Raw genomic sequence first — 12,045 nt, 5'->3', positions numbered from 1 at the left:
TATACCCTGCCCATCTGGCTGAAAAGTTTCCCCAGCCACTCTGGGTGGCTTCCAATTGAGTGTTAAAAACAATACAGCATTAAATATTAAAAACTTCCCTGAACAGGGCTGCCTTCAGATGTCTTCTAAAGATAGCTGCTTATTTCCTTCACATCTGAAGGGAGGGCGTTCCACAGGGTGGGCACCACTACCGAGAAGGCCCTCTGTCTGGTTCCCTGTAACCTCACTTCTCGCAATGAGGGAACCGCCAGAAGGCCCTTGGAGCTGGATCTCAGTGTCCGGGCTGAATGATGGGGGTGGAGACGCTCCTTCAGGTATACAGGACCGAGGCTGTTTAGGGCTTTAAAGGTCTGCACCAACACTTTGAATTGTGCTCGGAAACATACTGGGAGCCAATGCAGATCTCTCAGGACCAGTCAAAATCCCCTAACTTGTGAGTTTTGGCCATTCCCTGTAAAGCAACCGAAAAAGCACAAATCTGCTGCATCATCTGTGTGGAATCCCTTTAAATGTACATACATCAGAGTAAGGACCCTTTTAATTCAGTATCATGTGGAAAACCATCTTGGCTGTGAGACCTGAGGGTCTGCTCCTGTCCTGCAGGCCTTTTTCACTTGGCCTGGAAGGGCAGGACTGAATCCAGCTACAAAAGCTTAAGCTGAAAAGACTCTTGGGTTGGGGTGTTGAAGTTTGTGGGGGTTTTTAATCTTTATTACAGATATTGTTGTGATTTTTGTGCAAACTGTTCAGTTTAACTGCATATTTTTAATGACTACTTTTGTTACATTGTAGTTATGTTTATTTTCATGTTGCAAGTTGACTTGAGCGTGGTATGAGCTGTGGAAAGGTGGCTTACAAATAAAATTATGTATGTATGATTTGGCAATCATTTTTTTGTGTGTCTTACAAATAAACACACCTGCTTTCCAAAAGGAATCACAACTTTGTATCCAAATTAGCATTAGCCACTTGCTCTGCTAATACAAGGATTTCTGCATGTAAAACAGAACTTCCCATACTTCCTTCCCCCCACAAACCTCCTAAATCTGTTCTGAGGGTTCCCCCTTCCTTCAGAGCATATTTGGGGAGACCCTGGGGCACACCCTGGGGGAGGAAAGTGGCCATGTGCCATTACACAAGCATAAATCCTTCCACTAATGCAGACTTGAGAAACTTGGGTCCCCAGATGTTGACGGACTACAACTCCCATCATCCCTAAGCACTGATATAAAAGTTAATTTAGAAAATCATGGGGGAAGGAAATTGATAGTGTTATAAGAAAGTTTACGTCATACATTTATGTATATATATATATTGTTAACGGAAAAATCCGAGGGCTCCCTTGGACAAAAACAAAGACACCAACTAGGATAACTTGGAGCAAAACAGCAGCCTGTAGGCTTGGCCTTTATTGAACTGCTGCAACAGGGTACTCCCCTCACTTGCAGGAGAGAGGAAGGACACAGGAAAAAAATGGCGTGCAAGGTCTTATAAAGACTTTTGAAATTCCCATCCTGTAGATCAAGCCCACCCCCAGAAACATCATGCATACATCACAGAAAGGAGGGGTTGAGGGAGGAGTTGTGGTGGTAACCTGAGTGTCCTGTCACCTGGCTGGTTCCCCCTTTCCCCCTCCCCATGAGTACTTTCCAGGTGACAGAGGGGAGTTTGCAGTTTCCTGCCCCCAGAGGGAAGAGCTGATTATTGTCCTTTGTTCCAGTCTGTGCTGAATCCACTCCCATATGCAAGTTCTTTGTGATCTTGATGGTCTTCTGTCTAGGACCATCAGGGTTGGCATAGCAACTGGGCAGGGCTCCTGTGGATGTGCTGGTATGCTGAAGGGATTATGGGTGCCCTGTATCAAACCTTCCCCATTTTGTAGTCCTTCCTTCATGGAGTAAAATAAAAGTGGAACAGTGCAAATCCGATGTATGGTTGATTTTCTATGAATTTATAACAGAAGTGTAGTGTATGTAGTGTGTGAGTGTGAGTGTGAGTGAAGTTTGTACAAACTGAATGATTGGGGGGGCGGGGTTCCTGCTACATATAATGTTCACAAATGTACCAAGCAAATACATATATAAATATATAAAACCACATGCCTGAAACCCACAGGAAAAGTCCTAAAACCATTTTGACTCTTTCAGTCACTTGAAATATTTCTCAGCAAGGTTGAAGGAAATGCAGAAACCTTCCCATTGTCTCTGTCCTCACAAATCCTGCCTTAAGGGCACATTTAAGGTGTGAATTGGGTGAGCCTGTGACCTGCCTCAGGAATTAAGTATTATCATTAGAAAAGAATGGCCAGGCTGTCCAGGTAATCCAGTCAAAGTGACCATTAACAGGTAACCTGGCAACAAAAAAATTCCTTCCAGTAGCACCTTACGAGACCAACTAAGTTTGTTATTGGTATGAGCTTTCGTGTGCATGCACACTTCTTCAGATAGTGTAAAAAAAAATGTAACATGGCAGACAGGGTAAAAACAACCCACTCAGATTTCTGTTGTAGACCGCCTTTTCTGTGATGTAGGTATGATGTACCTGGGGGGTGGAATTGAGCTACACTCCTTCTGCGATGTATGTACGATGTTTCTTCGGGTGGTCTTGGACTCCAGCGTGGGCAATTTAAAATGTCTATATAAGGGCTTGCACACCTTTGTTCTGGGTTCCTCTCCTCCCTCCTGCGTTGGGGGTGGCGGGGGGGGGGGCGAGCACTCTGTTGCAACAGTTAATAAAGATCAGGCTTCCTAGCTGCTTTGCTTCTCAATATTTTCTAGTTGGTCTCTGTTATTTTCTCCTACCAATAGAGAACCTACAAAAGGACTCTATATGGGCTCTTGGATACCCCATAAGGGAAAAAGGGTTTTATTACTTAAAACCAGGCTTCCTTAAACTCGACCCTCCAGCTGTTCTGAAACTACAATTCCCATCATCCCTCCATCATCATGGAGCAATGGATCCAAACTACAAGAAAGAAGATTCCACCTAAACATTAGGAAGAACTTCCTGACAGTAAGAGCTGTTCGACAGTGGAATTTGCTGCCAAGGAGTGTGGTGGAGTCTCCTTCTTTGGAGGTCTTTAAGCAGAGGCTTGACAACCATATGTCAGGAGTGCTCTGATGGTGTTTCCTGCTTGGCAGGGGGTTGGACTCGATGGCCCTTGTGGTCTCTTCCAACTCTATGATTCTATGATTCTATGACCACTGGTCCTGCTAGCTAGGGATGATGGGAGTTGTAGGCCAAAAACATCTGGAGAGCTGAGGTTGAGGAAGCCTGCTTAAAACAATAGGCTCCAAAGAGCCAGGGAGGTAAAGTGGGAAAAATTGATGTGGTGATATATCATTAAGTAGAAAATTAACAATAAACTAAAATAATAATAATAAATAAAAATTATTTGAAGGGGACACAAAAAGTGACCTGGCAGGGACGGTCATTCGCCCCTCCCCCCCCTCCTCGGGATCCACAGGGCTGAGGGGAAGCTTCGGGGCCCGATCCACCAGGGCTGCCTTCCTGCTCTCCCACCACGCCAAGCCGGCCTCGGCCCTGCTCCCCCCCCCGCCCCATTCGGACCCGAAGCCGCCGCCCTTAACCCCTCTCCCCGCTCCGCTCCCCCTGCCGACCTGCCTGGCCGCCGCCCCGGTTCTCTCCCTCAGAGCCTTCAGCCGCTCCTTCCTCTTCAGCGCCTCCTCCTGCAGCCCACCGGGCGCCGCCATCTTGGCCCCTAGTGCGCAGGCGCAGAGCGGCGGAGCGCAGGGCCCGGCGCGCGGAAGGAGACAGCCGAGTGGTCGATGGGCGGCGTTGTGAGTGCGGAGGGAGGCGAGGCGAGCGGAGCGCAGAGATCATCGATCGGAGGAAAAGTGGGGGAGGGGTACAAAGTTGTGAGGAGGATTTAATTTTATTTTGAGAGGGGTTAGTGTAGGTTGGGGCATAAGAGAGAAGAAGGTGGCCCTTTTGGTTGGAGGAGGGGTCTGTTCAGCCACAGTGCCTCTGACCATGCACAGAGCGCTTTCCCCACTCAGGAGGGACTTTGCACTGGGGCGTTTCCCCCAAATTTTCTTTTTGTTAATACGCTTTATTAAGATGAAAAAGAAATAACAAACAAAAAAGTAATCCAGAAGAAAAAAAAGAAAATAGTAATATATGGTACATCTCATCACAATACATTCTTCTTGAATTTCTAACAATTTCCCGTCACTCCATCATGCATCTACCACTTAGTCAATCATCTAAAGTAAAGGTAAAGGGAGCCCTGACCGTTAGGTCCAGTCGTGGCCGACTCGGCTTGTGGCACTCATCTCGCTTTATTGGCCGAAGGAGCCGGCGTGCAGCTTCCGGGTCATGTGGCCAGCATGACTAAGCCGCTTCTGGCAAACCAGAGCAGTGCATGGAAAGGCGGTTTACCTTCCCGCCGGAGTGGTACCTATTTATCTACTTGCACTGGTGTGCTTTCGAACTGCTAGGTTGGCAGGAGCTGAGACCAAGCAACGGGAGCTCACCCCGTCATTGCGGGGATTCGAACCGCCGACCTTCTCATCGGCAAGCCCTAGGCTCTGTGGTTTAACCCACAGCGCCACCCACGTCCCAGTCAATCATCTAGCGCAGTACTTAATTTTGTTTTCTTAAATTTTGTCCATATTATGGTTTCCCCCCCAAGTTTTCTCATGTCATTTGTATATCACAAAAATAGCATGATAAATGTGGGAAAATATCCACAACGTATGTTTCATTGTGAGTGGTCAATGTCAGGGCAGCTTGACGGTGAGAGAAGCCAGCAGGGAATCATAGAATGGTAGGAAGGGACCCCTGAGGGACATCTAGTCCAACCCCTCTTTGCAATGCAGAAATTGAAGACACGGTCTACCCGGCTGAAACCATACTGGACCCTGCTTCGCTTGGCAAATGTGCTAGCAGTTTTATTGCTGCGCCACTAACTTGCCATTGAGGGAGGATGTCTACATTTTACAAAATATATAAATAACACCATAATTGAGGCTAACATCTGCAAAACAACAACAACAACCATGGATAAGCTTGTGAACCAATGCACTCTTATTTGTTTATTATTATTTGATTTAGTCAGTTTGCATTTACCTGCCAATATGCCCCATTGAATTCACCGGGATTTACTTCTGAGTAGGCATGCATATATGCCTGTTGTCTTTGTCCATGGAGTTTTCTTGGCAGGGATACTGGAGTGGTTTGCCGGTTCCTCCTCCAGGTGGATCACGTTTGGTCAAAACTCTCCACTATGACCTGTCCATCTTGGGTGGCCCTGCACGGCCTAGCTCATAGCTTCTCTGAGTTATTCAAGCCCCTTCGCCATGGCAAGACATGAAGGGGATTGCTTTTGAATTATGGTGCTGGAGGAGACTCTTGAGAGTCCCATGGACTGCAAGAAGATCAAACCTCTCCATTCTGAAGGAAATCAGCCCTGAGTGCTCACGGGAAGGACAGATCCTGAAGCTGAGGCTCCAATACTTTGGCCACCTCATGAGAAGAGAAGACTCCCTGGAAAAGACCCTGATGCTGGGAAAGATGGAGGGCACAAGCAGAAGGGGAAGACAGAGGAGGAGATGGTGGGACAGTGTTCTGGAAGCTACCAGCATGAGTTTGACCAAACTGTGGGAGGCAGTGGAAGACAGGAGTGCCTGGCATGCTCTGGTCCATGGGGTCACGAAGAGTCGGACACAACTAAACAACTAAACAACAGCAACAGGCATGCATATGCTTGCTTAGCTGGCATGTTGAGCAAAGGGAAGGGGGAAGGCCTTCACAAAGCAGCTGTCAATATTAGACGAGCCATTGATAAAAATTCAATGTTGCAAACAATTTTATACCGTAAAACAGGTAATTTCATTTCCATTTAAACAACAACAACACCTGCCAACAGTTGTCATGCCAGCGTGCAATCTTGGGCATTCTGAATAGGATTTACTTCCAAGAAAACATGCCTAGGATTGTGCTGGATTTGACAACGGGGATAGGATTGCAGGTGGACCTACTGCTTGAGTTTGAAGGCATTTCTATATCACTTTCTACAACAGAGAAAGTTTACTGGAAGGGAAATAGAAGTTGGGAAGCCTAATCAGTATATTTCATGTTTTTGCTTATTGGTTATTACTGATTATTGTTTATTATGGAGAGAATCAATACAGCTGGCCATTGGTAATTTATGTAGCACACTATCGTAGCAAACATAGACATGTCTACTCAGAAGTAAGTCCCACAGAATTCAATGGGGCAGACTCCCGGGTAAATATATGCACACTTATTTGGGAGAAAATCACCAAAGTATTGATTCTCTCCATAATAAACCTAACAATAATCAACAGAAAACAAAAGCTCCCTTTCTCTTGATAGAAATCAGGGTATCTTTAGCCATTACTGAATTGAAAACAAACTTTTATTATTATTTCCATTTGTGAGCTTCATTCGATGGAAGTTTTTTGTTTTATTTACAGCCCAGTTTTTTGTTTTATTTACAGTCCACAAATATTGACATTTGCTTGACGTGGGACTTTGGCCCACGTTTCTGAGCACGATTCAAAGTGTTGGTTTTGACCTTTAAAGCCCTAAACGGCCTCGGTCCTGTATACCTGAAGGAGCGTCTCCACCCCCATCATTCTGCCCGGATGCTGACCTCCAGCGCCGAGGGCCTTCTGGCGGTTCCCTCATTGCGAGAAGTGAGGCTACAGGGAACCAGACAGAGGGCCTTCTCGGTGGTGGCGCCCGCCCTGTGGAACACCCTTCCATCAAATGTCAAAGAGATAAACAACTACCTGACATTCAGAAGACATCTGAAGGCAGCCCGGTTCAAGGAAGTTTTTAATATTTAACGCTGTACTGTTTTTAACACTTGATTGGGAGCCGCCCAGAGTGGCTGGGGAAACTCAGCCAGATGGGCGGGGTATAAATGATAAATTATTATTATTAATATTATTATTATTTGGCCTCACTCAAAGCTGAACCATTTCTAATGCACCCAATTTTGCCTCTCTTCCGCATTTCCACATCAGCCCTACCAGCGTGAATGTGCAAAGGCAGTCCTGATGTTACTGGCTTATTTCATCCAGATGTTTGCATTTTAAATAATTCAGAAGCCAGTGTACGGAGCAGACATCAAAGCAAAGCGAGAGGAGTTAGCTGTCAAAAAAAAAGAAAGAAAGAAAAAGGATGAAGGACAGTAATGCTTCTCCCTAGAATAAATTACTCAGCCTTTCAGAGGTTATTTCAGAGAGATTTTGTACGATGAGATACATGAATATGCAATGTTTCCCCTTGCAACTGACTTTTGTTGTCTTATGATGTAGAGCGTTGATCTACAGAGACAGATCACCCAAAGATGGTACCTGCCTGTGTGTGAAACAGAGGAGGGGAATTAGGGAGGGTCCGGGAATTTAAATACCAGTATGTGATGCTAGATAGCATCTTAAAAAGCAGAGACATCACCTTGCCAACAAAGCTCTGGTTTTCCCTGTAGTGATGTATGGAAGTGAGAGCTGGACCATAAAGAAGGCTGATCGCCGAAGAATTGATGCTTTTGAATTCTGGTGCTGGAGGAGACTCTTGAGAGTCCCATGGACTGCCAGAAGATCAAACCTCTCCATTCTGAAGGAAATCAGCCCTGAGTGGAAGGACAGATCGTGAAGCTGAGGGTCCAATACTTTGGCCACCTCAGGAGAAGAGAAGACTCCCTGGAAAAGACCCTGATGTTGGAGAAGGGGACAACAGAGGACAAGATGGCTGGACAGTGTTCTTGAAGCTACCAGCATGGGTTTGACTAAACTGCGGGAGGCAGTGGAAGACAGGCGTGCCTGGCGTGCTCTCGTCCAGGGGGTCACGAAGAGTCAGACATGACTAAACAACTAAACATCAACAACAATCTGAGAGAGGGTGGAGGAGATAGAGGGTTCGGGGATTTCAATAAGGAATCTGGCAGAAATATTTATCCTAAAACTTTAGACAGGGACAGCCCATGAGATGCTCTTCAAATGTTTCTGGGCCACAGTTCCCATCATTCCTGGCAGTTGGCCATGTTAGGTGAGGATGAAGTAGTCCACAAACATCTAGAGAGCACTATCCATGCCATGGATGGGGAACCTGTGCTGTGTGGGCCAAGACTGTTTTCTCTAAGTGCCGGCCTTATACCTGTATACCTGAAGGAGCATCTCCACCCCCATCATTCAGCCTGGACACTGAGGTCCAGCTCCGAGGGCCTTTTGGCAGTTCCCTCACTGCGAGAAGCCAAGTTACAGGGAACCAGGCAGAGGGCCTTCTCGGTGGTGGCACCTGCCCTGTGGAACGCCCTCCCACCAGATGTCAAGGAGATAAACAACTATCTTATCTTTAAAAGACATCTGAAGGCAGCCCTGTTTAGGGAAGTTTTTAATACTTAATGCTGTATTGTTTCTAACATTCGATTGGGAGCCACTCAGAGTGGCTGGGTTCTGAGGTGATATTTGGTGCTTTTGTTTTTGCAATTTTTTTTGCGTTTTTGTTTGTGTGGCTTTTACATTTTTGTGACTGTGGCTTGTTTTTGTTTTATGATTGACTGATTGTGTGACTGCGGAAATGGATAAAAGCCCCCCATCCAAACAATGACTATCATTAGCGCAGGTAAGAAAAATTAATAATTTTTATTTTTATCATCTACAATACTGCCTTATTTATTTTATAGTACAGTACATTGATTATTGCTTTCATTTTATGGATCAATGGTCTTGTTAGATAGTAAAATCCATGTCAAATTGCTGTTTTGGGGTTGTTTTTAAAAGTCTGGAATGGATTAATCCATTTTACATTACTCTCTATGGGAAAGCACGCCTTGGTTTTGGAACGCTTTGGATTTGGAACGGACTTCCGCAACAAATTAAGTTTGAGAATCAAGGTACCACTGTAGGTTTCTACAGCCACAGCAGGTGCTGCGATCTCCCAACAGTTTGACTTCACCCCCAAAGGCACACCCCTCCAATACGATAATCTTTATTGTCATTGTCCCATACAGAACAACGAAACTGAAAAAATCTACATCAGACATTCAAAAACCAACAAGCCTCCTATCCCAGCTATCCCAGCCTGGTTAACCCCCTAAAAACTCCCACAATTAAATACAATATACTCCCATAGAGACTACCTTAAGGTAAGGTAAAGGTAAAGGTACCCCTGCCCGTACGGGCCAGTCTTGCCAGACTCTAGGGTTGTGCGCTCATCTCACTCTATAGGCCGGGAGCTAGTGCTGTCCGCAGACACTTCTGGGTCACGTGGCCAGCGTGACAAGCTGCATCTGGTGAGCCAGCGCAGCACACGGAACGCCGTTTACCTTCCCGCTAGTAAGCGGTCCCTATTTATCTACTTGCACCCGGGGGTGCTTTCGAACTGCTAGGTTGGTAGGCGCTGGGACCAAGCGACGGGAGCGCACCCCGCCGCGGGGATTCAAACCGCTGACCTTTCGATCGGCAAGTCCTAGGCGCTGAGGCTTTTACCCACAGCGCGACCCGCGTCCCAGAGACTACCTTACACTGCGTTTAAAACCAAAATCGCATTTGAATAGAAACTGTTTCTCAGGCGGCTAGTCCTGGCCTTTATAACCCTGTACCTTCTTCCAGAAGGCAGAAGCTGAAAGAGATCATTTCCGGGGTGCACACTATCCTGCGCTATCTCTGCAGCTTTCTTATGGCACCTGGAAGCATGGATTTGATCTAAGGTGGGAAGAGTGCACCCAATTATTCTCTCTGCAGTCTTTACAACCCTGGACAGCATTGTTTTTTCCCTGGCCGTGCAGCTCCCAAACCACACACACAGACCATAAGTTAATACACTCTCTACAGTACAATGGTAAAATGCCATCCGCAGGTCCCTTGAGAGATTGTTTTTCCGGAGGATTCTCAGAAAATATAACCTCTGCTGTGCTCTCTACTTCAGGCCTTTGCTGTTTTCTCTCCACTGTATCCTGAGACAGATGGATGAAAACAACAACCTGCCCAGACTTTCCATTCATCATCCGATGCTCTTCATTGTGTTCCCCCTCCAGTGGAAGTATGGAGGGGGGCAAGACAGGAACGGGCCTTTTGAGTGGTGGCTCCCTAGATGTGAAATTCTCTCCCCAGTCCGATGCGCCTGGCTCCATCATAATCAGCTCCCTGGGCTTCCTGTTAACCCAGGCATTTGGCTCTTAATTGAGGTCACATAACATGAAAATAGGGGACAAGGGTGGTGCTGTGGGTTAAACCACAGAGCCTAGGACTTGCCGATCAGAAGGTCGGCGGTTCGAATCCCTGCAACGGGGTGAGCTCCCATTGTTTGGTCCCAGCTCCTGCCAACCTAGCAGTTCGAAAGCACGTCAAAGTGCAAGTAGATACCGTATTTTTTGCTCTATAAGACTCACTTTTTCCCTCCTAAAAAGTAAGGGGAAATGTGTGTGCGTCTTATGGAGCGAATGCAGGCTGCACGGCTATCCCAGAAGCCAGAACAGCAAGAGGGATTGCTGCTTTCACTGTGCAGCAATCCCTCTTGCTGTTCTGGCTTCTGAGATTCAGAATATTTTTTTTCTTGTTTTCCTCCTCCAAAAACTAGGTGCGTCTTGTGGTCTGGTGCGTCTTATAGAGCGAAAAATACGGTACATAGGTACCGCTCCAGCAGGAAGGTAAGGTGGTCTAGGATTTGTCTTTCATACGTGATTGCAGGATGAGCACTTTTAGTCACTTAATGTTCTTCTTTTCTTTGGGCTGTACAGTGGTATCTCGGGTTAAGAACTTAATTCGGTCCGGAGGTCTGTTCTTAACCTGAAACTGTTCTTAACCTGAGGTACCACTTTAGCTAATGGGGCCTCCCGCTGCCGCCGTGCGATTTCTGTTCTCATCCTGAAGCAAAGTTCTTAACCCAAGGTACTATTTCTGGGTTAGCGGAGTCTGTAACCTGAAGTGTCTGTAACCCGAGGTACCACTGTATTTTAAATTTTGCATTGCATCTACTTTTATAACGTTAAGCCACTCAGAGACATTTTGTGCAGCAATTAAATGAAACAAGCAATAGTAAAAAAATAATAATTTAAGAATAGCAGCACTGTGAAATTTAAGAAAAGCAGCTGCCATGCACGCTGGTCTTAGTTTTAGATAGCTTTGGCTAAAACTCCACATCCTGCTCCTCAGTTTCCATTACGAAAATAGGTTCCCGTTACAAAGATTGGTACCTCTGCCTCTCTTGCTAGCTGGAGGGTGTCACCTTTGCAAACTGATCGGCATTGCATTCCAAAGGCTGGAGAAAGCCCGGAGCATGAGGGACTATCAGGCTCCTTTGGTTACATCTCTGATCGCCCCTCAAGTTTGGCAGGAAAAACCATGGGCCCCAGAAAGCCATTCTCACTAATCGGGACAGCCTAAACTCCGCCCAATATGATAGACATCTAGTGATGTTATGCACAGTCATTGGTAGAATTTTGCAACCGCATGCTCTTATGCAGAAGTGGGACGTGTAGCAATGTCAACACCCACATGGCCTGCAGAGAAGCAGTGCGCTGGGCATCATGCACTCTGCTAAGTCCCTTCCTGCAGTTTGGAGATTTATGCAATAACAGAGTAAGAAGAACCACAAAGGTTCATTGATTCTTCTTGAACTTTCATAGTTGCAGGCATTCCTTCTGCTTTAAATTCATAAGAACATGAGAGCCAAGAAGAATGGCAGACGAAATTAATGGACTATGCAGAATTGGACAAAATGACAGGAAGGATCCGAAATCTGTGGAACCAGAGATTTACAGAAGATTGGAAGAAGTATATGAATTATTTGAAGAGCAACTGTAATCAACAAATTACGCTAGTAGGACTACGAGAAGTTTTGTAAGGAGAAATATACAAAGTGTTACAAAGCAGAAAAAGATAGAGATATTGGTTATGAGTTTGAAATATAATGAGGAAAATAAGAAATGCATACTAAGAGATTAGACTGGAAAATTTTCAGACAGGACTGATGGAAGTCAAAAAAAATTGAATAAGATGTAAAAGTATGTTTAATGACTGTTGAAAATGATATGTTAAAAAACTAATTAAA

At 45.7% G+C, this 12,045-nt stretch overlaps 1 protein-coding gene and 1 long non-coding RNA gene across 2 annotated transcripts in view; both read right to left on the bottom strand.

The window, feature by feature from the left end:
* Nucleotides 1–3,747, bottom strand: part of CCDC12 (coiled-coil domain containing 12) — a 38,462-nt gene extending 34,715 nt beyond the window's left edge. The window contains exon 1 of the mRNA XM_053409445.1: nucleotides 3,621–3,747. Coding sequence (XP_053265420.1) covers nucleotides 3,621–3,713 — 93 coding nt within the window. The 5' untranslated portion in view covers nucleotides 3,714–3,747. The remainder of the gene's footprint in view (nucleotides 1–3,620) is intronic.
* Nucleotides 3,748–8,617: 4,870 nt separating this feature from the next.
* LOC128423889 (uncharacterized) lies at nucleotides 8,618–10,197 on the bottom strand. The gene is made up of 2 exons (XR_008332889.1): nucleotides 9,513–10,197; nucleotides 8,618–9,133 (listed from the first exon to the last, which is right to left on the bottom strand). It is a non-coding gene; the product is annotated as an uncharacterized LOC128423889 (long non-coding RNA).
* Between the last annotated feature and the right edge of the window lie 1,848 nt (nucleotides 10,198–12,045).

This window comes from Podarcis raffonei, chromosome 12 (genome assembly GCF_027172205.1).
Source record: "Podarcis raffonei isolate rPodRaf1 chromosome 12, rPodRaf1.pri, whole genome shotgun sequence".
NCBI lineage: Eukaryota > Metazoa > Chordata > Lepidosauria > Squamata > Lacertidae > Podarcis > Podarcis raffonei.
The sequence above is the reverse complement of the archived record's forward strand: the minus strand, read 5'-3'. Positions and strand labels throughout refer to the sequence as shown.